Source organism: Eretmochelys imbricata, chromosome 21 (genome assembly GCF_965152235.1).
Source record: "Eretmochelys imbricata isolate rEreImb1 chromosome 21, rEreImb1.hap1, whole genome shotgun sequence".
NCBI lineage: Eukaryota > Metazoa > Chordata > Testudines > Cheloniidae > Eretmochelys > Eretmochelys imbricata.
The window spans coordinates 9,618,121-9,645,826 of NC_135592.1; the positions used below are offsets into that span (position 1 = coordinate 9,618,121).

General features: G+C 45.5%; 1 protein-coding gene across 1 annotated transcript; it reads left to right on the forward strand.

Moving 5' to 3' along the window:
- LOC144278304 (uncharacterized) lies at positions 1-27,260 on the forward strand. The gene is made up of 10 exons (XM_077839571.1): positions 1-135; positions 4,494-4,844; positions 6,257-6,344; positions 8,961-9,125; positions 16,199-16,293; positions 20,872-21,222; positions 22,635-22,722; positions 23,581-23,699; positions 24,762-24,811; positions 26,651-27,260. Exons 1-10 carry the CDS (start codon positions 87-89, stop codon positions 26,879-26,881), a joined length of 1,587 nt encoding a protein of 528 aa, XP_077695697.1. The 5' UTR covers positions 1-86; the 3' UTR covers positions 26,882-27,260.
- Positions 27,261-27,706: the final 446 nt, after the last annotated feature.

Consider the following 27,706-nt stretch of genomic DNA (forward strand, 5'->3'; position numbering starts at 1 on the left):
CTCAGAGAGAAGACACTTCCTAAAAATCCATTTCACGTTCCAGAGTACATTCCAGCAATGCCCCTTCTGTGGGCTTGAAGACAGGCATGGAGCTGAGATTCCTGCTGCTGCTGCTGCTGCTGCTCTGCATCTCCGGTAAGTGGAAGAGGGAAGTGATACTTGGGAAGTTACATGGACAGTCCATGTCAGGGGCAAGTGGGATCTGGGGTTATATTTTCCCTGCTCGGGAATCAAGCCTCGATCTTCTGAATCTCTGGACACTTGCATAATATAAATATGAAATAACAGCTACAAGAATTCTCCCCAAGTGCAGGTCTAGTTTTAACCACGACTCAGGCAATTCCTTTTCTTTTGGGTACTTGTTTCCAGCTCAGTACAGAGTTCCCCCTTCTCTCTGATTAAAACAAACATTATCTCACACACCCGTCCAGAAAACGGCACAGCAGCCATAGGAACTCACTGTAACTATTTAGGAACCAATTCTGATCTCCCATCTGCATAATTATTTTGACATCAAGGGATTGACTTCAGTTTTATGCCAGAGAGAGAGGGAGCAGAAATAAACCTTCACTGCCTCAGGCAGTTCCCAGGCACCATGACACAAGCAGGGCCAGATTTTCAAAGAGTGCTGAGCATCCACCAGTAGCACTGTTCAAAAATTTTCTATCAGCACTGTTTTTGATGGGAAATTGGGTTTTCAACTAAAAAAAGTGTTTGCTCTTCATGGAAATTTCAACTTTGCACACACACACACACAAACTCCCAAAACCCAAATATTTTCCAGCCAATAACCAGCACTTCTGGGTTTTCAATTTGATAAAACGTCAATATTTTCCACAGAAACTTTCCCATTTTCTGAGCAGTGCCACCCAGCAGCTCCATTTGAGAACAACTTGGGGGATATGGGAGGGATGCAGAGTTCTCAGTGGAAGCAGCTGAATGCTGAGCAATTTTGCAAATACGTCCCTCAGTGTTCTAAGAGTCAGACTACAGCCCAGTGAAAAGCACCAAACCCCCACCGTAGAGCACGTCACACCTGCTCAAACAGCTTTCAGATCCTCTGAGCTACCATTTAAAGCCACAGTTTCTCCTTTCCAAACCCGCCTGTTTAACGACTATACTTTCCTAGACATAGCAAATACGGATACTGAACAGAAGCCTGTCTTGAGTACATCACATAGTCACTCTCCACTATTTGCAGGATATGGACCGGATCCTGGGATGAAAGCTCGCTCCTGGCCTCACTTTTCCATTCAACACCTCTACCTAGGGAGCTATCGATACCGGGGATGTGTGTTGTTAAATCAATGTAGCTGCACCAGTGCAAGCCCCCAGTGTAGACATGCATCACAGGGGCGATATCCAGCTATCCTGGTAGAGCTACACTGGCAGCGATGTCCCCTGTGGAGACAGGCCCTAGCTCCATACAGCTCCAATCAATCACCTCAATCCTCTTGTTTCTTAAAGCATTCCGACCTGTGCACCACCACACAGGGCTCTGCAGACCAGCAGTGGTCCATGGATTGCCCCTGGAGAACTGTTGAGGGCTTCATTTTGGCAGCCATTGCATTGTTCGCTTTACTGGGGCATTATATCCCTTTCCCTTCCCACCCGTGGTTGTCCTTGTGTATTTAGATTGCTTGTAGGACTGTCAAGCAATTAAACAAATTAACTGTGATTATTCGCACAATTAATCGCACTGTTAAACAATAATAGAACACCATTTATTTAAATACTTTTGGATGTTTTCTACATTTTCAAATATATTGATTTCAATTACAACACAGAATACAAAGTGTACAGTGCTCTGTAACAAAAAACCTACATTCGTAAGTGACATTTTCATGATAAAGAGATTGCACTTCAGTACTTGTATGAGGTGAATTGAAAAATACTATTTCTTTTGTTTATCATTTTTACGGTGCAAATATTTGTAATCAAAACTAATAATATAAAGAGAGCACTCTATACTTTGTATTCTGTGTTGTAATTGAAATAAATATATTTGAAAATGTAGAAGAACATCCAAAAATATTTAATGAATGTCAGTTGGTATTCTATTGTTTAACAGTGTGATTAAAACTGCGATTAATAGTGATTAACTTTTTTGAGTTAATTGCGTGAGTTAACTGCTATTAATCGACAGCCCTAATTGTATGTTCTTTGGAGCAGGGACTGTCTCTGTGTGACAGAGTGGAATGACCAGGAACTAGCTAAGGGCTGTCCCACAGGGGCCAGCCAACTCCTGAGCACCCCTTCATGGCCAAAGCTTGCTGTTCAGGGGCCTGCCTCAGTTTCCCCTTTCAAGGGACTTCTTCAATAAACTCCACACCGGCTTTAATGAATCCAAGGAGAACAGCCCTACTTAGAGTCTGGTTTATTATCAGAAAGTTCAAATATTAACACAAAAAGCCCTTCCCCCTGCAACAAGCTAGACACAGCCCCAAACTCTGCTTGTGTCTCAGGCTCTTCCCAACACTTCCTAGCTGGAGTCACGCTCTTGGTCTCAGAGTCTTCCCTGCAGAAGCCTTTCTCACACCCTGCCACCTCTCTACAACTTCCTGATCATCCCCTCTCTGCAGTGTCCTGCTGATCTTTATAGGAGAATCAGCTCCTCCACACCCAGCAGGTTCTACTACTTAACCCTCCCCCCCCCCTCCCGCCACTCCCCCAGGTGTGGCAGGTGGGGCTAACTGGACAGGCTGGCCAACTCCAGGCCTCTGGCCCTTAAAGGATCAGACCATGCCATAATGGGCTGCTTGTCCCCTGATTCAGCAGGGTTTTAAAGGGGGGAGCGTCCTTTTATAAGGGCAGAGGGGAAGTTCTCTGGGTCTTGCAACCCATTTGCCAGAGGGGGATATTTTGTGTTATCTTGTGAGAGTCCTAAGGAAAGGGTCTGAAAAGAGACTTGAGTGTGGCACCCAAGTCTTCCTGGGCAGTTGCAGAGTGCCTAGTACAATTAGGCCCCATTCTTGCATGGCCTTTCTGCATTACTGAAATAAATAGTATTTATAAGGATGAACAGAATAAAGAGATGAGCAGAAACTTTCTGGCTAGTTTCATTTTTCTCCAGTTGTGGAGCCGTAGGCTTCACCCATCTAGAGATGCGTCCTAAATAAGATATTGAAAATATCTACTGGAACATCCAAACCATCTCCGTGTTAGTGCAGAGAACTACCCAGCTCAAAGATCTGTGCTCAACTGTCCAGCTCCTTAGTTGAGGAGAGATTTTAAAAAAACAGGCCTGATTCTGCTTTCACTTATACCAGGGTAAATCAAGTGTATGACATATCTTCTATGAGATCGGAATAGCTAATGTGACTTACCACTATTATTAAGTCTGATGCTGCAATGAATTCAAATTTGGGCTGGTTTATTGCCAGCTACCTACATGTAAATAGGCAGAGATGACACAGGGACTTTAAGCCACCAGAGAGATTGAAATGCTGCAAATAAACAAAGAACATGGGAATACACACTTAGAAAATGGACTGTGTGCAGGGGACAGTGCAGGATATGTTGCTGTCTTTGAATGTGCTCCAGGCAGGTGTTAGGAGCAGGGCTGCATAAACTCTCCTGTGGGCCTGGAGCTATTAGATTTTGTGGGGCCCCTGTATACAAGTCTTGTTGCTAATTTAAAAGAAAATTATCACAATTATGGCATCGAGGCTATTAACACTATACTAAACTTGCCTTTTAAGTAACATAAAGCCATTCTGTGGTTACATTTCAGTCTTAAAACATGTCAAATATAGTTACATTAATTGAAAATAGCCTACTTCTTACCTTAGAACAGCTGTTCTATTAGTTTCTTTCTGGGAGAGAGTTTGGGTGCAGGAGGAGGCTCCATGCTGGGGCAGAGTGTTGGGGTGAAGGAGAGGGTGCAGGGTGCGGGCTCTGGGAGGAAGTTTGGTGCAGGAGGAGATTCTGACGTTAGGCGGAGGGTTGTGGTGCAGGAGAGGGTGAGTGGTGCGGGCTCTGGGAGGGAGTTTGGTGCAGGAGGGGATTCTGACCCAGGGTAGGGGGTTGGGGTGCAGGTGGGGGTGTGAGGTGCAGGCTCCGTCAGGGAGGCTCTTACCACAGGTGGCTCACAGCCAGCGGCAAACCAGGGCTCAGGCAGGCTGCCTGCCTGCCTGCCTGCCTGCCATAGCCCCACGCCACTCCCAGAAGTGACTGGCTGCTGGTACATCTCTGTGCACCCCCGTGGGGAGGAGGACAGCATGTCTCCATGCGCTGCCCGCACCCGCAAGCGCCACCCCCACAACTCCCATTGGCCGGGGCCCTGGGCTGCAGCCCCTAAAACCCCTGCATTAATCCGGCCCTGGATAGGAGAATGATTTGTAATTGCTGCTTTTACTGATTCATCTCCATTCTTCCCAGCCTCTAGTTCTTGGGCTGTGTTTCGTCCAAGCACTGGAGTGCAGGACAGACGGGGGGCAGCTGGCAGCCCTTCTCCAGCCCCCCTCTAATTGAGCAGGTCTGGTGTCTTCCAGGATTCCAGGAACAAGAGTTTGACGCAGTGGAGAGCAGAATGGAGGGGCAGCGTCTCGTTGTTAAGTGTCTTTACAGTTCCATGGATTATAATGCAACACTGAAAACCTGGTGCCGGCTGAGAGACGAGGAATGCTATCCCTTAGTTAGCACCTCTTACCCATCATCACGTAGACACCCAACCAAGTTTACCTTTGGAAGAGCCACAATAGAGGATGACACCCACAATGGGATTGTAACCATCACCATGGAGAAGCTACAGGTGCAGGACTCCGGAGCGTACTGGTATGCGCGCTTTGAGCCGCCCAATATACTGTATCGACTAACAGCAATTAAACTGGATGTTTCCAAGGGTGAGTTCATTTCCTTTCAGGAGAACTGTCTTTTCCACTGACTATAATCCCAATTCCTTCCCCCACTTTATCATCTCTCCCCTGCCTGTATAGATTCCTCCTGCACGACCCCAGAATCTGTCACCCTCCACAAACCCTTGTCTCCTCTCTCCTGTCTGACACTGGGAACTGCTCGGAATCACCATTTTAAAGTGCTCGGTCCCAACAATCAGGGCCAGATGCATCCGATGAAGCGAGCTGTAGCTCACGAAAGCTTATGCTCAAATAAATTGGTTAGTCTCTAAGGGGCCACAAGACCTCCTGTTCTATTGTTTCTTGTCTCCCCTTTCCTTGAGAGCTGGTTCAATCATTTCAATCTAGGTACTTCTATGACCCACAGACTCAGAGTTTTTAAGCACCTGCCTAGCAGCTGAGCACTGGTTTCCAGAGCAGCTAGTGGAGATGCTGCTCAATTCAAATTTTGCATTCTGATGGAGGAAAAACAATATTTTTTAAATTCTGACCCACGTTTTAACCAGCTCCAGTTTCTAGTTATTCCCTCAAATTGACTTATTTTTTTTTAGATCAGTGAAATTTAACAAACTCGCTATCAGAGCCCAGCGACTTTCTCTGGCCTGTTTTTGAAGATGGCAGTCGAGCAGTACAGACGGGTGGGGATAGTCCTGTGCAAGGGAAGCCGTCAGACATTAAGTCCATTTCAGAATTAGAGCTGTGCAAAAATTTGAACTTTTGGTTAGCTAACAAGTTGCAAAGATTAAAAACATTTCATTTCCAGCAAAACATTTTGTTTCCATTTTGAGATACTTCTTTTTAAATACAATTTTAAAATAGAATTAAAGGTAATTGAAAAACAAAGGTTTTATTTTGAAGAAAAAAAAGGCATCATAATACATGTGATTGAATACACAGTCTGTGAGCCCTGATACCTCATGGGAGGCCTGAAGTGATGTGTAGGAAGGGCTCTAGAAGCTGTTACTGTATCAATGTTTTGCATGTTTCTAAGGGTTTGTTTCTTTGCTTGGTTTCCTCATTACTGCAGGGAACTGTTACACAGGTGATGCTAATGGCCTACTTCTCACATGCTCCTGGCTGGCTTTGTCTAGGATTGTTACATGCTTCCTGTTACAGGAGAAGCTTTGCAAAACAGAGCAACCTCCCCATCGTACCATGTGCTTCTCAGTAGCAACAGTGTGAAGGCTAGTGTAGACAAGGCTCAAGTGGCCACTCAGCCTTTTAACCATTGCGTATTTTAGCTTGTTCCAAGTAGGTCTGCATGACATAGCGCCTACAGCACGGCCAGCTTGTCTCCACTAGCCCTGCACCAGTGGTAGCTAGCACTGGTTGGAAATGTTACAGGCTAAAGGCTGGAGTAGACAAGGCCTAAGGTGTTGAAACTGTGTTTGTATTTGCAGCTACATCTACAAGTGACGTCCCAGTTACCTCAACCACAGGTCACACCAGCCTAATCTTTAGTGCTGGGGTCAACCCAGCAGACAGCAGGTAAGGATCCAACCCCTTCCTCTAAGACAGCCTCTGTGTTTGCACACTTCCAAAGCGCTGTTAGTGGCTGATCCCACATTCTCGTCTTTTCAGAGAGAAAGCAGCAGCCTTTCACAGTGGCACTGAATGTAGCAGGCCTCCTTTAAAAGGTGCCAGATTAGTGCCCTCTTCCCAGCTGCCAACCAGTGTTAAATGGCACATGATAAAATGGGCAGATGATATCCAGGCCCCGTCTCGTTTGAGAATTTACTCGTCTTGTCACTGTGTTATCGTTAACCCTTGCAGCTGCTGCTCTTTGGCGCAAGAGAAATGACGTTAGATCTGGATGCATTGAATCCAAACAGTTCCCTGCATCCGCCATTGTAAAAGCAACGTTGCCCCTTCTCATTCCTGATGCCAGCCAGTGGCCATTGTGCTCAGTGGAAGCTGCAGAAGCCGTATTAAATATTTCCCCAGCGGTGTATCACCTCCTTCTATTTACTGATGTATTCAATTTAGGTTTGTTTTTCTTTTTGAGGTCTGTGATTTGTATTGTGGTGGCACCATACACCCCGCACCCTGTTGTGCTAGGCACTGTACAAAACAGAACACAAAAAAGACATTCCCTGCCACCAAAGAGCTCACAGTTTGATTTCAGAGAGTGGTTTGTTTTCACAGGGCCACAGGGAGAAGTTCAGGACCTTACTCTCTACATAAAATGACACAGACAGGATTTAGCATTAAAAGAAGTAAAGTGATGAGAAAAAGCCACCGAGGTGTGAGAGCTATCCCAGGCCCTGGTCTGATGGCCCGTTGTGTGACAGGGTGGGACTCACCACTCTGGCACCTCCTGCTGGCTGTCATAGGAATTAGCTCTACTCCCCAGGGCGCTCTTCTGTTGGTCCCTCACCGGGACCGATGCCACACCCAGGACTGCGGCCTCCTCTTCAGTGACACTGCCTTCCAGCTCTGCCACACTCTGTGTTTCCTGCTTCCGGGGGACCTGCAATCTCTGTCCAGCCACTTCCCTGAGTGGCAACCGCAGTTCATTGTCCCAGGGCCACTTCCCATGCAGCTCCAGGACCCTGTTCTGCCCTTACCTCAGGGCCTCAGCCTGCAGGCCCTAGCAGCCAGCCAGGACCTCTCTCTAGCTCCGCCTGACTCGGCTTGCGGCACTGCATTGTCCCAAGTGTTGGTGCTCCTTCTTCCTGCGAGGAGCCTGGTCTTCTCCCCTCAAGCTCCAGTCAGCTACCGGACTCTGCTCTGCCCTGCAGCCCTTCTTATATGAGCCTGCTGGGCCATGATTGGCTGCTCCTCTCAGCTCCTTTTTAATTCGCTGCCTCTGGCACAGCCTCCCTAGGGCTGCTTTTAACCCCTTTCTGCCAGTGAGGGGTAGCCGCCCCATCACACCTTGTAGTTTGCTTTTTAGTGTATCAACTAATATTTAGGTGAAACTGATTGTACTGATTTTAATTTAGTCTCAAGAGAAAAAAATTGTAAAAGGTGCCTTAATCTCTAATGCTGAAGCACCATTACTAGTTCTTGATTCCAGACTTCACAACTGCACCCATTTTTAAAGCTCTGACATCTAAAGTCTAGTACCTAGTTGTTTTTATTTGATTCTTTATATTCCACCCTTGACTGTAAATAGGAAAAACTGCTAGACTTTTGAGTAACTCGGTAGCTTTAACTAGAAGAGTCCTTATACTAGACAGTTTACCTCAGGTTTTAGTACCAGTATTGTTAGAAAAAAAATCCTTTAAAACTTTAGCCTTTGACGAACCACTGTAGGCTTTAGCTTCATTTTGAATGCACGGTAAATAGGGCCAGACCCATGTCTGTTTATAGAGCTTCTAGCCCAATGGGGTCTTGAACCTGACCAAGGCCTCTAGTGGAGACAAGTCTTCCCATATATCAACTAAATTGTATAATTTATGCTCTGAAGCAGCGTATTTGGTAAGGACACTATAATATACTAAAAACTGGATGCTGTTATCCCATTCATCGTTGAAATCGCAGGAGAAATGTATATAGTAGCAGAGCAATCTATTCCCCCAGCTACTGGAGCAGGGCTTCATGTACTTCTAAAGTCACAGAAATCATCCTTGTGACCATCACCTCCTGTCAGTGCCTGGCCTCCTCACAGTCGCTGGTAAATCTGCTTTCATCGAGGAGAGGAAGTGCAGCAAAAGTGAAAAGTAGAGCTGGTTGAAAATTCTCCATCAAAACTTAGTTCAGACAGAAAATACTTTTTCAATTAAAGGTTCTCTACATTTTGGATTCAGTCTTTCATGAATTCTTTCCACTGGTAATGGCGGTTTGCATGGTACAAGCTATTAGTGATGGGCCAAAAACACCCATGTGAACACACACCTGACCTGAGATTCTGAGGTGGGGCAGGAAACACTGGGTCCTAGCTCCAAGCAACCTGCGTTAACTCCTTTTAGGGCTTCATCTTTGGCTTACATGATTTTTTTTAACCTTAAATCCCATTTGAAGTATCTGAGTTTATCTGTTCTGGATGGTAAAGGATGAAGGAAATACTCTAATTTTGTATTCAGTCCCAATATGTCTTTTGAAAACCTCCTCATCCTTGTGAGCTGATTGCTTCTCTCCCTTTCCTTATTTCCTTACCAGCTCCCTCGACTCGAGATCTACTTTCCTGTGGTTGGGAGTTGGCTTCCTGATCAACAAGACCCTGTTAGCTGTGATAATAACTCTCCTAGTGAAAAGAAGAAACCACCTTGGAGGAAGCAGCCAGACACCAATAAATCTTGAATTCATGGTGCGAAAGGACAGCTTGTCTCTTAAAACCAAACTATCTGTCATATGGGCCCACTAGGAAGCAGGGAATTTCTCACAGGACTTTGATTATGCTGCCAGATAGGGAACCAGGGAAGCTCCATTCGTGATAGCTTATAAGGCCCAGACTTTTTATCACCACGTCATCTAGTCCTGCTGAAAGCAGGGCTAGACAACGCAATGGGGAAAGGCCCCACTACAGCTTCTCTTCTGGCTAGCACCACAGCAGCTCCATCAGTGGTGAATTACAAGTCCCATTTCTGCCAATGTAGATATAGCCCATGCCAACTGACTTGGATTCCGGTAGCAAAGTCCTGCTCATGACATGAAATCCAGGAGATCAGAGCATTTGGTCAGCTTCCTAAGCCAGGACTCACTAGAAAAAAGTGGACTCTAGACCAAACTCAAGGGATCAAGAATGCTAGAAAGGAACAATATCTCATCAAAAAGCTGAAGGAGATTGTTGGTAACTTAGAGTGAAGTTTTCAAAACTTAGGTTTCTAAGTCCCATTTTCAAAAACTGACTTATATACTTAGGCACCTAAGTCCCATTGACTTTTGAGAAGATGTACGCTCCTAAGGCCCAAGTCAGTTTTGAGACTAGAACTTAGAACTTTTGAAAATTTTACCCTTGGAATTTTATTCTCTCTCTCTGAGACCCTGGAAAACTGCTTCTCCTCTTCGATGTGCAGTCACCAGAATAGATCCGATTAAGAGGCTCAAATTAGAACTCGGCGGACCTTGAAATAGAAAGACATAATTTTCCTGCTAGTGGTATAGCTGGTCAAAAACGGCCCATTTTTCAACCAAGTTTTGTCTTTCTAGTGAGAAAAGAAAAAAAGACATTTTCCATATTTTTCAACCAGCCCGATTTCCAATCCCGAGGCACATTACCTCCAGAGAGCACGAAGGTAGCCCAACCTCACACCATTCCATGTTCATGATGTTCAGTACTTAGAGCACCCTGCCTCCAGGGCTAAGTCTGGAATCCAGGCAGGCTGTGTTTCTCTCGAGAAGCAAGAGGCCTCTCCTATAGCCCAGAACACTTGGTTTTAAAAGGCCCTGCACTTCCTTCAGGCCCACCTGACCTCCCATGGGCATGACAGTTTGTGCAATCCCTTTGGGTGTGGCAGGTTCTTTTCCTCCTTCAAGGAAGTTAAGAACATAAGAACGGCCATACTGGGTCAGACCAATGGTCCATGTAGCCCAGTATCCTGTCTTCCGACAGAGGCCAGTGCCAGATGCTTCCAAGGAACTTATTGGATTGATCCATCTTCGGTAATTTTAAGTGATTAGGTATCATCTGCAAGTTTATTAACCCTTTTCTCCCCTTGTTGAGACAGGCTACATCCACCTCACTGCAGATAAAATTCTTTCAAAGAAAACTGTTCTTTTCTTTCAGGGCAACGGGGCAGCTGAAGCAAGCACTGGAGACCTGTCTGAGGGGGTGAGGAGCTGATACAAATCTCCTCTGTACTTGAAGCATCTCTGTACTTGAACTTGACAATGTCATCCCTGCCAAGGCTCTGAGCAGAAGCGGGTGCCCATTTCACACATTGTATCCAAGCTTCGTCACAAAATAGACCACCCCTTCTCTACACTGCATACCGCAAACTTCATACACAATAGCATGGAGAGAGGATGCAGAAAGATGTAGCTCCTTACCTAGGCTCCCCTTCCAGTTGCAGACCCTGGGATGTGAGCTGGGCTCTCTCCCCCCTCAGCAGTTTTACATCTAATAATGTAGTGGGTCTGCTTCAGTGGTTCCCTGATATCCAGGAGGAAGAAGCAATCCACCACTTTCTTTCCGAGCTGCTCTTCCAGCAGGGTGGGAACGCCCTCCCCACCTGCACACACTTGAGGAATATTGAGTCGCTTTGGGAAATCTGGCTAGGTACAAATTATGGCTTCCAGTTTGATTTTATGAACGGTCTGTATCCTTATGTCTTATGACTGCCTTTGACTGTGTTCTGCAGCATGCTCCTTGTGCTAAGAGGAGAGGGGCACCAGCATGTCCATGGACAGGCTGATTAATATAGACTAGCAGCATGAGAACAGACCTTACTCGGGGAGACAACAGGAGTAACTGCATCATAGATCAAGCTCGCTTTCTACAATTTCTCTGCATGGGCACTAGGGGCCTGAAGGAATGGAATTTTCCCAGAAGCAAAACAGAGAGATCCAGTGTTAGCACGGGGTCTTAAAAACTGCAGCAGCTTAGAGATTCAGGAGGGACTCAAAGGAAGCTTGGGCAGCAGAGAATAACAGAGGGGCATGCTTTCATAGCTGGGGGGGCAGTGTTCTGTTGAACTGTGGGACCAGCTGAGGAAGAAGGAAGCTGGCTGAAGAGGAGAGAGAGATTGTGATTCAGAGGAGAAGCCACATGCAGGAGAGGGGATCCTGGACTCATAGCGGGCTCCGACCTAAGCCCAAAGAACGCTCAAGAAAGGTTAGCAATTTGAAGCAGGGAAATGCACACAGATGTCATTGTTTGGACTATATCTCTATATGTCTTGAGAAATCTAAAGACGTAGAGTGCTTGGTTTGGGAACTTTTGCAAAGTCAGTGTGTTATGTGCTTCTTCTGTCACATGTCGCAAGAGAGGTAACCTGTAATCCAGAGCACCCACAAAGCTGGAGCTCTTGGAAACGGTGAGCTTAAACTACTGGAATGGTCGTGGGGTCCTGGAGGCGTAGAGCAGCTGGACCACGAGCTCCCATTTCCATGAAGAGTGCATGAGAGGCCAAGGACAGAGACAGTGCTGGGGCCTACTCAGCCTTGGAAAGCTTAAAGCACATGGCTCTAGTGTGATGGACCCATGCACAGTAGCCTGGTGAGTGTCCAGCAGGAAGAGCTTTAGGGGGCTGTGACAAATATCCACAGAGGCTCTCTGCTACAGTGGCTGCAGACGGCCCTAGTTTCCCAGGGTTGCCAACAGTCCCATATCTTTAGAGATGTCCCTTATTTAAATAAATATTGCCTGTCCCAAACAAAATCAGTACTGAGGGCCTTTTATCATCCGTTTCAATGTAGAGTGTTTCTGGAGGAGTCCAGAGCATGGTTTTGGCTGCCAGTCAACGCAAATGTGGCCTGGCCTCCCCTTTGACATGCACGGAGGGGCAGCCAGGTCAAATTTGAGCAGCACTGCCAAGAAACTACTCCTCTATTTTTTAAATACAATGTTGGCAACCCTACTGTTACTCCATGAGCTGTACAATTCTGAAGGCTGTAACGACTCTCTTTAACTGAAAATACAACGTATGAACACTGAATGGTGTGAGTTTGATTTCTCCATGCCAGGCTCCTATGGAAATATCTGTCCCATTGGTCCTGGCCCTGGCTCTTTTCGATTCCATGGAATGGATCATTGGGAGCAACCTGGGGGCTAGTTTGATTGTTATAAGGCCTGGAACTCATATAGTGCCTCCTATGGGATCTCAAAACAGATGTAGGACAGGCTCTCTTTCCTCCTCTGCAATGTTGGGTTGATACTTCCTCTGCAACACAGGTCCTGCACTCACTGCCTGCAAAGCTCTTTGAGATCCACACACAATGGTGCTAGGGAAGTGAAAGATATTAATAATTCACCCTCTCCACTGCCTGCTCCATATCAACCCGATGGCAGAACCAGAAGGAGGTTTTGGGGGCAAATTCACACCACAGTGAATTCAGAGTAGATCAGTGGCAGTCAGTGGGGTTACACCAGGGTAGATGAGAGTAGAATCTGGCTCAATGGCTGACTCAGGTGTACCGTGACCAAAAGTATTTACCAAACTGCTTAATGTCCAATGAGGTTGTTGGATCTCAGTCAAGTTCCCAGAAGGCAGGAGCCCAAACACTGCCCACATCCGAAAATCACCATCACAGTGAAGAGTAGATGGCAATCCCAGCAGAGTTGCTAAGGACAGAGATGGTCATGGGTACAGACTCTTCTCTCAACAGCTAGACACGGTCCCTACCATTCAGATTAAAGGCATGCTGGCAAGGGGTGGAATGAGAAAACCTTACACTGCTGCTCTTCATGCTGCTTCTGCGTGGGAGATATACAAAGGGTGCATTTTCCCCCTGAAATAATGTATAAAGTGCCCTTCTCCAAAGCAACATCTGTGTCCATTACGTGGAATATCAAGGTTGGAGGGCCCCTCAGCATGAACTCTCACCTTCCAGTGCACAGGTGAGAACAAGGAGCTATGGAGTTATAAATGGAATGGAAAAGCTTTGCACATTCTCAGAGGAACTCAGAGTGGCCTCCTCCATGGGAGAACTGCACAAACAAGACCAAGCAACGAGAAGACTCTGCCCTTGGCCAGATCCAGATAGGGCTTATCTGCCCTCAGAAATTACTTCCTGCTTGAAAACATCTTAACTAACATGATTTATCATTCAGTGTAGTGATGGGCTGTTGGGTTTAACATAGCCTCATCTGGTCATGGTTAATCATTGAGTGGATCAGCGGGCTAACTGCAATCTGCTGACACAGTGTTAAACAGGACAGCCCTTGGCTAAGGCTGATGTTAGTTCTAAAATGGAAGAATCATAAGAGGCCAATCTGGCTCCATCAGGAGCCCTTTAATGACCTGAAAATATAAAAGGAATCCTACAAAAAGTGGAAATATGGTCAAATTGATAAAGAGGAATGCAAAGAAACAGCACAAGTATGTAGGGACAAAATCAGAAAGGCTAAGGGACAAAATGAATTACACCCGGCAAGTGACATAAACGGCAATAAGATGTTCTTTAAATACATTAGGAGCAAGAGAAAGACCAAGAAAAGTGTAGGTCCTCTACTTAGCGGGGAAGGAGTGCTAACAAAAGATGACATCAACAAAGCTGAGCTGCTTAGTGCCTAGTTTGCTTCAGTATTCACGAAAAAGGTTAATGACCACCAGATATTCAACACAATTAATATTGACAACTAAGGGAAGGAACACAAGCCAAAATAGGTAAAGACCAGGTTAAAGAATATTTAAATAAGTTAGATGTATTCAAATCAGCAGGGCTTGCTGAAATTCCTCCTTGGACACTTAAGGAACTAGCTGAAGCAATCTCCGAGCTGGTTGCAATTATCTTTGAGAACTCCTGGAGTTACAGGAGAGGTCCCAGAGGACTGGTGAAGGATGAACATAGTACCGATCTATAAAAAGAGGAACAAGGAGGAACCAGAGAATTATAGACTAGTCAGCCTAACTTTGATACCTGGAAAGATACTAGACCAAATTATTAAACAAACATCTTGTAAGCTCCTGGAGGATAATAGGGTAATAAGGAGTAGTCAGCATGGATTTGTCAAGAATACACCATGCCAAACCAACCTAATAGTCTTCTTTGATAGTATTACTGAGCTAGTGAATAGGGGGAAGCAGCAGACATGATATACCTTGATTTTTTAAGGCTTTTGACACATTTCCACATGACATTCTCCTAAGCAAACTAGGGAAATGTAGTCTAGTTGAATTCACTATGAGGTGGGTCCACAACTGGTTGAAAGATCGTACTCGCAGAGTAGTTATCAACAGTTTGCTGTCAAATTAGAAGGGCATATTTAGTGGGTTCCTGCAGGGGTCATTCCTGGATCCAATACTATTCAATATTTTCATTAATGACTTGGATAATGGAATGGAGAGTATGCTTATAAAATCTGCAGATTACACCAAACTGGGAGGGTCTGCAAACACTTTGGAGGACAGGGTTAAAATTCAAAGTTGGTCTGAATCCAACAAGATGAAATTCAATAAGGGCAAGTGCAAAGTATTTCACTTAGGAAGGAAAAATCAAATGCACAACTAAGGGGAATAACTGGCACGGTAGTAGTGCTGCTGAAAAGGATCTGGGGGTTACAGTGGACCACAGACTAAATAGGAGTCATCAATGTGATGCAGCTGCAAAACAGGCTAATATGATTCTGGGGTGTATTAACAGGAGTGTCATATGGAAGACACAGAATGGAATTGTCCCGTTCTACTTGGCACTGGTGAGGCCCCACCTGGAGTACTCGCTCCAGTTCTGTGCACTACAATTTGGGAAGGATGTGGACAAACTGGAAAGAGTCCAGAGGAGAGCAACAAAAATGATCAAAGGTTTAGAAAACCTGATCTGTGAGGAAATGTTGAAAAACCTGGGCGTGTTTAGGCTTGAGAACAGAAGACTGCGGGGTGCGCTGATAACAGTCTTCCAATATCTGAAGAGCTGTTACAAAGAGGACAGTGATCAATTGCTCTCCGTGCCCACTGAAGGTAGCTCAAGAAGTAACGGGCATAATCTTAGGCAAGGGACACTTAGAAAGTTTTTCCTAGTACTTAACCTAACTCTAAGGATAGTTAAGCTCTGGAACAGGCTTCCAAGGGAGGTAGTGAAATCCCCGTCACTGGAGGGTTTTAAGAACAGGCTGAACAAACACCTGTCAGGGATGGTCTAGGTTTACTTGGTCCTGCCACAGTGCAGGGGGCTGGACTTGATGACTTCTCAAGGTCCCTTCCAGCCCTACATTTCTGGGATTCTATCATGCAGTTTGCCAGCAGAGATGAGGCATAGTAGCAAAAACAAACGAACTGGTCTCCACTGCCCTGGTGGAATCTGAGTCAAAAGATGATCCTCAGTTCTTGATCACATGAGCTGTGGGAAAGGGGAACAAGATGGTCTTTCAGGCTCCAATCATACCACAAAGCAAAAAGGGGTGCATTTTAATGCACCACATTTCCATGCTCATGAAACCTGTCTCTTAAAATATGCCCCTTTTTTCTTTGGGGTTTGATTTGAGCCTGAGACACCAGCTCGTTCCCGCTTTCCCACACAGGGAACTTAACAAAATGATCATTTAGCCCAGTCTGTGAAAGATCAGACAGTGACTGTGCCCAGGAGGGATGTGGAAACCATTCCCCCTCCCCCCAAACTCTTTTGTTGCCATCCACTTCCCTAAATACACAATTAAATTATCTTAATATGTTTCATTGCAAAACATGGTGAATAATTTCCGTGCTAAGGCAAGACCTCAGCCACTTCCTCCTGCAGCTTCAGTGTCGATAGGAGAGAGCTCAGAGAGAAGACACTTCCTAAAAATCCATTTCACGTTCCAGAGTACATTCCAGCAATGCCCCTTCTGTGGGCTTGAAGACAGGCATGGAGCTGAGATTCCTGCTGCTGCTGCTGCTGCTGCTGCTCTGCATCTCCGGTAAGTGGAAGAGGGAAGTGATACTTGGGAAGTTACATGGACAGTCCATGTCAGGGGCAAGTGGGATCTGGGGCTATATTTTCCCTGCTCGGGAATCAAGCCTCGATCTTCTGAATCTCTGGACACTTGCATAATATAAATATGAAATAACAGCTACAAGAATTCTCCCCAAGTGCAGGTCTAGTTTTAACCACGACTCAGGCAATTCCTTTTCTTTTGGGTACTTGTTTCCAGCTCAGTACAGAGTTCCCCCTTCTCTCTGATTAAAACAAACATTATCTCACACACCCGTCCAGAAAACGGCACAGCAGCCATAGGAACTCAGCTGTAACTATTTAGGAACCAATTCTGATCTCCCATCTGCATAATTATTTTGACATCAAGGGATTGACTTCAGTTTTATGCCAGAGAGAGAGGGAGCAGAAATAAACCTTCACTGCCTCAGGCAGTTCCCAGGCACCATGACACAAGCAGGGCCAGATTTTCAAAGAGTGCTGAGCATCCACCAGTAGCACTGTTCAAAAATTTTCTATCAGCACTGTTTTTGATGGGAAATTGGGTTTTCAACTAAAAAAAGTGTTTGCTCTTCATGAAAATTTCAACTTTGCACACACACACACACTCCCAAAACCCAAATATTTTCCAGCCAATAACCAGCACTTTTGGGTTTTCAATTTGATAAAACGTCAATATTTTCCACAGAAACTTTCCCATTTTCTGAGCAGTGCCACCCAGCAGCTCCATTTGAGAACAACTTGGGGGATATGGGAGGGATGCAGAGTTCTCAGTGGAAGCAGCTGAATGCTGAGCAATTTTGCAAATACGTCCCTCAGTGTTCTAAGAGTCAGACTACAGCCCAGTGAAAAGCACCAAACCCCCACCGTAGAGCACGTCACACCTGCTCAAACAGCTTTCAGATCCTCTGAGCTACCATTTAAAGCCACAGTTTCTCCTTTCCAAACCCGCCTGTTTAACGACTATACTTTCCTAGACATAGCAAATACGGATACTGAACAGAAGTCTGTCTTGAGTACATCACATAGTCACTCTCCACTATTTGCAGGATATGGACCGGATCCTGGGATGAAAGCTCGCTCCTGGCCTCACTTTTCCATTCAACACCTCTACCTAGGGAGCTATCGATACTGGGGATGTGTGTTGTTAAATCAATGTAGCTGCACCAGTGCAAGCCCCCAGTGTAGACATGCATCACAGGGGCGATATCCAGCTATCCTGGTAGAGCTACACTGGCAGCGATGTCCCCTGTGGAGACAGGCCCTAGCTCCATACAGCTCCAATCAATCACCTCAATCCTCTTGTTTCTTAAAGCATTCCGACCTGTGCACCACCACACAGGGCTCTGCAGACCAGCAGTGGTCCATGGATTGCCCCTGGAGAACTGTTGAGGGCTTCATTTTGGCAGCCATTGCATTGTTCGCTTTGCTGGGGCATTATATCCCTTTCCCTTCCCACCCGTGGTTGTCCTTGTGTATTTAGATTGCTTGTAGGACTGTCAAGCAATTAAACAAATTAACTGTGATTATTCGCACAATTAATCGCACTGTTAAACAATAATAGAACACCATTTATTTAAATACTTTTGGATGTTTTCTACATTTTCAAATATATTGATTTCAATTACAACACAGAATACAAAGTGTACAGTGCTCTGTAACAAAAAACCTACATTCGTAAGTGACATTTTCATGATAAAGAGATTGCACTTCAGTACTTGTATGAGGTGAATTGAAAAATACTATTTCTTTTGTTTATCATTTTTACGGTGCAAATATTTGTAATCAAAACTAATAATATAAAGAGAGCACTCTATACTTTGTATTCTGTGTTGTAATTGAAATAAATATATTTGAAAATGTAGAAGAACATCCAAAAATATTTAATGAATGTCAGTTGGTATTCTATTGTTTAACAGTGTGATTAAAACTGCGATTAATAGTGATTAACTTTTTTGAGTTAATTGCGTGAGTTAACTGCTATTAATCGACAGCCCTAATTGTATGCTCTTTGGAGCAGGGACTGTCTCTGTGTGACAGAGTGGAATGACCAGGAACTAGCTAAGGGCTGTCCCACAGGGGCCAGCCAACTCCTGAGCACCCCTTCATGGCCAAAGCTTGCTGTTCAGGGGCCTGCCTCAGTTTCCCCTTTCAAGGGACTTCTTCAATAAACTCCACACCGGCTTTAATGAATCCAAGGAGAACAGCCCTACTTAGAGTCTGGTTTATTATCAGAAAGTTCAAATATTAACACAAAAAGCCCTTCCCCCTGCAACAAGCTAGACACAGCCCCAAACTCTGCTTGTGTCTCAGGCTCTTCCCAACGCTTCCTAGCTGGAGTCACGCTCTTGGTCTCAGAGTCTTCCCTGCAGAAGCCTTTCTCACACCCTGCCACCTCTCTACAACTTCCTGATCATCCCCTCTCTGCAGCGTCCTGCTGATCTTTATAGGAGAATCAGCTCCTCCACACCCAGCAGGTTCTACTACTTAACCCTCCCCCCCACCCCCGCCACTCCCCCAGGTGTGGCAGGTGGGGCTAACTGGACAGGCTGGCCAACTCCAGGCCTCTGGCCCTTAAAGGATCAGACCATGCCATAATGGGCTGCTTGTCCCCTGATTCAGCAGGGTTTTAAAGGGGGGAGCGTCCTTTTATAAGGGCAGAGGGGAAGTTCTCTGGGTCTTGCAACCCATTTGCCAGAGGGGGATATTTTGTGTTATCTTGTGAGAGTCCTAAGGAAAGGGTCTGAAAAGAGACTTGAGTGTGGCACCCAAGTCTTCCTGGGCAGTTGCAGAGTGCCTAGTACAATTAGGCCCCATTCTTGCATGGCCTTTCTGCATTACTGAAATAAATAGTATTTATAAGGATGAACAGAATAAAGAGATGAGCAGAAACTTTCTGGCTAGTTTCATTTTTCTCCAGTTGTGGAGCCGTAGGCTTCACCCATCTAGAGATGCGTCCTAAATAAGATATTGAAAAGATCTACTGGAACATCCAAACCATCTCCGTGTTAGTGCAGAGAACTACCCAGCTCAAAGATCTGTGCTCAACTGTCCAGCTCCTTAGTTGAGGAGAGATTTTAAAAAAACAGGCCTGATTCTGCTTTCACTTATACCAGGGTAAATCAAGTGTATGACATATCTTCTATGAGATCGGAATAGCTAATGTGACTTACCACTATTATTATGTCTGATGCTGCAATGAATTCAAATTTGGGCTGGTTTATTGCCAGCTACCTACATGTAAATAGGCAGAGATGACACAGGGACTTTAAGCCACCAGAGAGATTGAAATGCTGCAAATAAACAAAGAACATGGGAATACACACTTAGAAAATGGACTGTGTGCAGGGGACAGTGCAGGATATGTTGCTGTCTTTGAATGTGCTCCAGGCAGGTGTTAGGAGCAGGGCTGCATAAACTCTCCTGTGGGCCTGGAGCTATTAGATTTTGTGGGGCCCCTGTATACAAGTCTTGTTGCTAATTTAAAAGAAAATGATCACAATTATGGCATCGAGGCTATTAACACTATACTAAACTTGCCTTTTAAGTAACATAAAGCCATTCTGTGGTTACATTTCAGTCTTAAAACATGTCAAATATAGTTACATTAATTGAAAATAGCCTACTTCTTACCTTAGAACAGCTGTTCTATTAGTTTCTTTCTGGGAGAGAGTTTGGGTGCAGGAGGAGGCTCCATGCTGGGGCAGAGTGTTGGGGTGAAGGAGAGGGTGCAGGGTGCGGGCTCTGGGAGGAAGTTTGGTGCAGGAGGAGATTCTGACGTTAGGCGGAGGGTTGTGGTGCAGGAGAGGGTGAGCGGTGCGGGCTCTGGGAGGGAGTTTGGTGCAGGAGGGGATTCTGACCCAGGGTAGGGGGTTGGGGTGCAGGTGGGGGTGTGAGGTGCAGGCTCCGTCAGGGAGGCTCTTACCACAGGTGGCTCACAGCCAGCGGCAAACCAGGGCTCAGGCAGGCTGCCTGCCTGCCATAGCCCCACGCCACTCCCAGAAGTGACTGGCTGCTGGTACATCTCTGTGCACCCCCGTGGGGAGGAGGACAGCATGTCTCCATGCGCTGCCCGCACCCGCAAGCGCCGCCCCCACAACTCCCATTGGCCGGGGCCCTGGGCTGCAGCCCCTAAAACCCCTGCATTAATCCGGCCCTGGATAGGAGAATGATTTGTAATTGCTGCTTTTACTGATTCATCTCCATTCTTCCCAGCCTCTAGTTCTTGGGCTGTGTTTCGTCCAAGCACTGGAGTGCAGGACAGACGGGGGGGTCTCAAGTTGCAGTGGGGGAGATTTAGGTTGGATATTAGGAAAAGCTTTTTCACTAGGAGGGTGGTGAAACACTGGAATGCGTTACCTAGGGAGGTGGTGGAATCCCCTTCCTTAGAAGTTTTTAAGGTCAGGCTTGACAAAGCCCTGTCTGGGATGATTTAGTTGGGGATTGGTCCTGCTCTGGGCAGGGGGTTGGACTAGATGACCTCCTGAGGTCCCTTCCAACTCTGATATTCTATGATTCTATGATTCCAGCCCCCCTCTAATTGAGCAGGTCTGGTGTCTTCCAGGATTCCAGGAACAAGAGTTTGACGCAGTGGAGAGCAGAATGGAGGGGCAGCGTCTCGTTGTTAAGTGTCTTTACAGTTCCATGGATTATAGTGCAACACTGAAAACCTGGTGCCGGCTGAGAGACGAGGAATGCTATCCCTTAGTTAGCACCTCTTACCCATCATCACGTAGACACCCAACCAAGTTTACCTTTGGAAGAGCCACAATAGAGGATGACACCCACAATGGGATTGTAACCATCACCATGGAGAAGCTACAGGTGCAGGACTCCGGAGCGTACTGGTGTGCGCGCTTTGAGCCTCCCAATATACTGTATCGACTAACAGCAATTAAACTGGATGTTTCCAAGGGTGAGTTCATTTCCTTTCAGGAGAACTGTCTTTTCCACTGACTATAATCCCAATTCCTTCCCCCACTTTATCATCTCTCCCCTGCCTGTATAGATTCCTCCTGCACGACCCCAGAATCTGTCACCCTCCACAAACCCTTGTCTCCTCTCTCCTGTCTGACACTGGGAACTGCTCGGAATCACCATTTTAAAGTGCTCGGTCCCAACAATCAGGGCCAGATGCATCCGATGAAGCGAGCTGTAGCTCACGAAAGCTTATGCTCAAATAAATTGGTTAGTCTCTAAGGGGCCACAAGACCTCCTGTTCTATTGTTTCTCGTCTCCCCTTTCCTTGAGAGCTGGTTCAATCATTTCAATCTAGGTACTTCTATGACCCACAGACTCAGAGTTTTTAAGCACCTGCCTAGCAGCTGAGCACTGGTTTCCAGAGCAGCTAGTGGAGATGCTGCTCAATTCAAATTTTGCATTCTGATGGAGGAAAAACAATATTTTTTAAATTCTGACCCACGTTTTAACCAGCTCCAGTTTCTAGTTATTCCCTCAAATTGACTTATTTTTTTTTAGATCAGTGAAATTTAACAAACTCGCTATCAGAGCCCAGCGACTTTCTCTGGCCTGTTTTTGAAGATGGCAGTCGAGCAGTACAGACGGGTGGGGATAGTCCTGTGCAAGGGAAGCCGTCAGACATTAAGTCCATTTCAGAATTAGAGCTGTGCAAAAATTTGAACTTTTGGTTAGCTAACAAGTTGCAAAGATTAAAAACATTTCATTTCCAGCAAAACATTTTGTTTCCATTTTGAGATACTTCTTTTTAAATACAATTTTAAAATAGAATTAAAGGTAATTGAAAAACAAAGGTTTTATTTTGAAGAAAAAAAAGGCATCATAATACATGTGATTGAATACACAGTCTGTGAGCCCTGATACCTCATGGGAGGCCTGAAGTGATGTGTAGGAAGGGCTCTAGAAGCTGTTACTGTATCAATGTTTTGCATGTTTCTAAGGGTTTGTTTCTTTGCTTGGTTTCCTCATTACTGCAGGGAACTGTTACACAGGTGATGCTAATGGCCTACTTCTCACATGCTCCTGGCTGGCTTTGTCTAGGATTGTTACATGCTTCCTGTTACAGGAGAAGCTTTGCAAAACAGAGCAACCTCCCCATCGTACCATGTGCTTCTCAGTAGCAACAGTGTGAAGGCTAGTATAGACAAGGCTCAAGTGGCCACTCAGCCTTTTAACCATTGCGTATTTTAGCTTGTTCCAAGTAGGTCTGCATGACACAGCGCCTACAGCACGGCCAGCTTGTCTCCACTAGCCCTGCACCAGTGGTAGCTAGCACTGGTTGGAAATGTTACAGGCTAAAGGCTTGAGTAGACAAGGCCTAAGGTGTTGAAACTGTGTTTGTATTTGCAGCTACATCTACAAGTGACGTCCCAGTTACCTCAACCACAGGTCACACCAGCCTAATCTTTAGTGCTGGGGTCAACCCAGCAGACAGCAGGTAAGGATCCAACCCCTTCCTCTAAGACAGCCTCTGTGTTTGCACACCTCCAAAGGGCTGTTAGTGGCTGATCCCACATTCTCGTCTTTTCAGAGAGAAAGCAGCAGCCTTTCACAGTGGCACTGAATGTAGCAGGCCTCCTTTAAAAGGTGCCAGATTAGTGCCCTCTTCCCAGCTGCCAACCAGTGTTAAATGGCACATGATAAAATGGGCAGATGATATCCAGGCCCCGTCTCGTTTGAGAATTTACTCGTCTTGTCACTGTGTTATCATTAACCCTTGCAGCTGCTGCTCTTTGGTGCAAGAGAAATGATGTTAGATCTGGATGCATTGAATCCAAACAGTTCCCTGCATCCGCCATTGTAAAAGCAACGTTGCCCCCTTCTCATTCCTGATGCCAGCCAGCGGCCATTGTGCTCAGTGGAAGCTGCAGAAGCCGTATTAAATATTTCCCCAGCGGTGTATCACCTCCTTCTATTTACTGATGTATTCAATTTAGGTTTGTTTTTCTTTTTGAGGTCTGTGATTTGTATTGTGGTGGCACCATACACCCCGCACCCTGTTGTGCTAGGCACTGTACAAAACAGAACACAAAAAAGACATTCCCTGTCCCACAGAGCTCACAGTTGGGCTTCAGAGAGTGGTTTGTTTTCACCGGGCCCCAGAGAGACGTTCAGGATCTTACTCCCTACGTCAAATGGCACAGACAGGGTTTAGCATTAAAGGAAGTAACATGATGAGAAAAAGCCACCAAGGTGTGCGAGCTATCCCAGGGCCCGGTCTGACGGTCCGCTGGGTGTGCGCTATGGGTTTTGGGAAGCATTCCACCTGTAACACAGACTGCCATTGCTTCCTCAGCTTCTTGAGTGAGAGAACCGTCATCATCGTCAGCGTGGTCCTGGGAGTCCTCTTCATCCTCGTGCTTCTAGGCGTGGTGATATTGTGCACCAGACAGTCCAGGCAGCTGAAGACGAGAGGTAAATAGAGAGCGGATGGGGCCTCACATGGTCTGGCTGTCACAACACTGGGTTCCCTATTTCTCATTTGCTTTAACTTGATTCCCAGTGGGCAGCCCTGGACAAGGTGGAGAGCAGGTACAGCCAGGGAAGCAGCAGTGCTGGCTTCCCATCTCCGTCTTCTCCCCGTGTGCCCCTGCGCTAGAGGGAGCACGTTCAGAATTAAGCTGTCTCCATATCCCAGTCAGGGCTTGGCCTCTGTTTATGCTGATTGTTACCTTCCTCCCATCGCATTCAAGCTGACACTACCCTTGGCATTTTCACTTTTGTCTGTAGCTGGTTCCTCTTGCTCATGCCCGTGCACTAGCTCACGGCTGCACATTTGCACATTACAAAGGCCGCATGGGAATGTTTACATGCAGGCAAACTATTTGGACACAAATTTTTTTAAAAAAAAACTTCCTAAAAAATGTCCTATTAATAATAATTTGAGCTTAAGAAAACCTAAATTTTGAGCCTGAACTACTTAAGTGTCCTTCAATCTTTGTAAACGTGCTTTGAGGTCCTTGGATAAAAGGACTGTACGTTTGTGCAAAATAGTTTGGTTTTTAAAAGGGTAAAATAGCATTTGTAAGCACACAAGCAACAAGCCAGGTAGTCAAATCTCGTGTGTCAAGGCACAGGCTGACTGCCCCAAGGGTTCGGAAGGCGTTCTTTCCCCTAAATACACATTGCACAACTGGACAGCTGCATCCTGGATTTTAAAAAAATCCTCCAAAGCATCAGACTGCAATCACTGCCACAGAAAATACCAGATTAGAAATAATTTGCCACATGAGATCAGACCCACGTCCCTAAAAACTTCTCACAGGACATTTCATAAACTCAGCCATACTATCATTCCCAGGGCGGAACTGTAAACTGGACACAACCTGCTCCCTGGATTCAGTGTAGTTTGGTCCCCACTATTACAATCTTTGCTACCATTACTACTGACCAGTCCATTCTGTGGCTTTCACCTACGCTGTGATGACATGAGGAATGCTCAGGATTGAGGGGATCTTGTCTTGTCTTTATGAAAAGGTGATGGACAAGCTGAAGGCATCTATGAAGAATCCAAGGACGCCACAGTGGTAAGTGAAGCTACTGGAAACATAAAAGCAGTCGCGTGGAGGTTCCCAAACTGCAGTCTGTGAAGAACTGGCTGATCATGTGAAGCTTGCTTCTCCTTATTTTCAGCTGCTAAATTGCATTCAAAGAAACTTGAAATACTTTCTTAATAAGAAAAGGAGGACTTGTGGCACCTTAGAGACTAACAGATTTATTTGAGCATAAGCTTTCGTGAGCTACAGCTCACTTAATGTTACTTTTCCACACAGGCAGTTGTTGTAGTTGCCACGAGGCTTTTATGTGATTGCACGTGAACGGGAGGCGTGCTTTGTTTAATTGTGAACAGGAGAAGTGTCAATGAGACAACCTCTGTACTAAAATGTGAGCCGTGCTCTGGCAAAGTTTGGCAACCTCTGCAGTACAGTGTTAAATGCAGTACAAAGAGAAAGAACAGTCTTTTCGCCATCATGGGGCATTTGCTGTAAAGTGGAAAGAGATGGCCCTGTAAGGCAGAGCTGGCAGAGAGGATGTGAGAGTGAAACCGTGCACTGCTGTTTACTTATATAATCATTTTAAATTTCCACTCTCCCTCCACACTGACAAGAGAGCCGTGTGAGGATGGAAATACCATTTTGTGAAGGATTTTGAGATTTAAGTTTCACAATGGAACCCAAAAGATTTCAAAATTCTCTATGAATGCAAAAAAAACCCCCATTTCTAGTCAACAGAAACATTTCATTCCATTGTCAACTTAAAATTTTGTATTAAAAATACAAAATAAAAAATTCCAAATGAAAAGTCTTTTCAAAAAGAAGATTTGAAACATTTTGTTCTTAAAATGTCAAAATGGGCCGGAGTTGGGATTTCCCCCCCAAAAAAAAATAATTTTGGCAAAACAGACATGATTTCACAAAGCTATTCAATTTCAACAGGAACAGCATTTTCCAATGGAAAATTATTCCCTTGAAGTTTTTCCAACCAGCGCTAGCTGACAGTGATACCTGTTTATAATGGGCTTGGAGGCAAAATGTTGGGATGGTGCATATACAAAACAGGAACCCAAGCAGCATCTTGGTTTGCAGTGGTGGGGACTGGAATAGATCGTGCTGGTTTGGAATAGATTGGATCAGACTAGGCAAGAGTGGAATGGAATGAACTAAATAGAACAGACTGGAATGGACTGGATTGAATCAGTAATTATTTGTATTGTACTTTGTGTTACGTGCTTTGCAGACAAAAGTGCACAGGGCGTCCCTGCTCTGAAGAGTGTGCAGAGAAAATGGATTGAAAATTGGGTTGGCTGAGAATGAATTGGGATTGATTGAAAATGGAGCAGAATGAAAGGCTGGATTGGATTTGACTAGAAAGAACACATAGGAATAGGCTGAAATGGGTCGGGTTTGAATAGAATGAGCTGGACAGCTAAACAGAGACAAGAGGCTACAAAACTCAGGTGTCCTATGATCCATTTGAGTCCTGCTGACTTGCCAGCAATTGGCTGTGGCCCCTGAACTCTTTGCATTCTCTTCACCTTAAAACCCCAAGGTTAACTTTCTCCAGGGGGCTTTAAAACACTGGATGAGTGGGGGAACAGCAATAGGAAATGCTGCTGGAAATGCAGTGAAGCAGAGAGATTCTAGGGGCATTTGAGAGGCAACAGGGTTGGAAGCCAATGTAGAAAGGATGGGGTCATAGTAGGTTTCTGGGAAGGAGATGGGTGAATAAGGCTCACTCTCCTTCCAGCTTCTCCGCAACAGAGAGTAACATGTTAGGTTGGTCTTTTTCTCCCTACCTGAGTAAATCTTGTGCTTTTGGTATCAGCTCTGCTCTCGCTGAGAAGTGTTTTCCTTTTCTGTGCACAGTCTCAGGGCTTCAGCAACATGAATGATCCCAAGGATGACAAACAGGAGATGGCACAAGACCTAAAATATGTCACCTTGGTCTTTAAATCCAGACCCAGTCCCCCGGAATCTGTCTATGCCAACATCACGCCAAGTCAAGCTCTGGAGACACCCCACACCAGGTTCCCCACTGAGCCTGTGGGATATGCCAGCATTTCACTCAAGCCATTAGCATCAGGCGCCAAATCGTGATCTCAAGAACCCTGACTAGCCCAGCCGTGGAACAGAAGAGATTGAGCTGAAACACTGCTGGGGGTGAAGCATGTGTGCATGCTAGAGAAGAAGTCTTTGCTATGTTTATATTTAACATGTATATTTAAAGACCTGCCTCAGATCAGAGGCTTGCAGAGAAATTTATCACAGGCAATTGGGCAAAATGCACCTGCTTTTGGAGAAGATCAAGAGAACAAAGGAGAATCCTCGGGGATCAGGCTGGAGGAATATGGCCGGGCAAGACACTTTTTGCATTGTCATCTCAAACTCACTCAAATGTTGTATGTGTAAGTTTCTGACTCAGGTGTTACGGGGTTCAGCTTCCCCTTGGGAAAGTGAGAGAGAATGAATTGGGAGGGGGGGAAATAAATATACTGATTATGTGTGAACTGCATCATGTTTTGCTGCATGTACCTCAATACGTTGCTTGAGAGCGTTTGAACGGGGGCAACATGTTGCACAGCAGACAGGTAAGTATTAATCACCATCATCACCGTTTCTAATCTAGAATGACTATACTGTACGAACCAAGGCCCCAGAACAGACTTGCAGCTGCAAAAATGATATTTTGCATGCATAGACACACGTTAGTGCAGAATAGGTCATGCAAACACCTAAGCAGCTCAAGTGCAGCGATCTGCGTGCGTGTGAGGGAGACAGGGACAACAGGATTTTGGAATAAATTAAATGTTTGTTATTTTGGTGAGGCCTCAGATCAGGAGCTTCTATTTAAAATGAACAAATAGAGTGTACAGGCATGTGGGGTCTCAGAGCTGCACGTGTGTTGGGTGCATGTGTCTCTTC

Excerpts from the sequence above, each read along its gene's own strand:
- LOC144278304 (XM_077839571.1), top strand. The coding sequence starts at position 87 with ATGGAGCTGAGATTCCTGCTGCTGCTGCTGCTGCTGCTCTGCATCTCC. Across the intron at positions 4,845-6,256 it reads TAAACTGGATGTTTCCAAGG|CTACATCTACAAGTGACGTC; the intron begins GTGAGTTCATTT and ends TTGTATTTGCAG. Across the intron at positions 24,812-26,650 it reads AATCCAAGGACGCCACAGTG|TCTCAGGGCTTCAGCAACAT; the intron begins GTAAGTGAAGCT and ends TTCTGTGCACAG.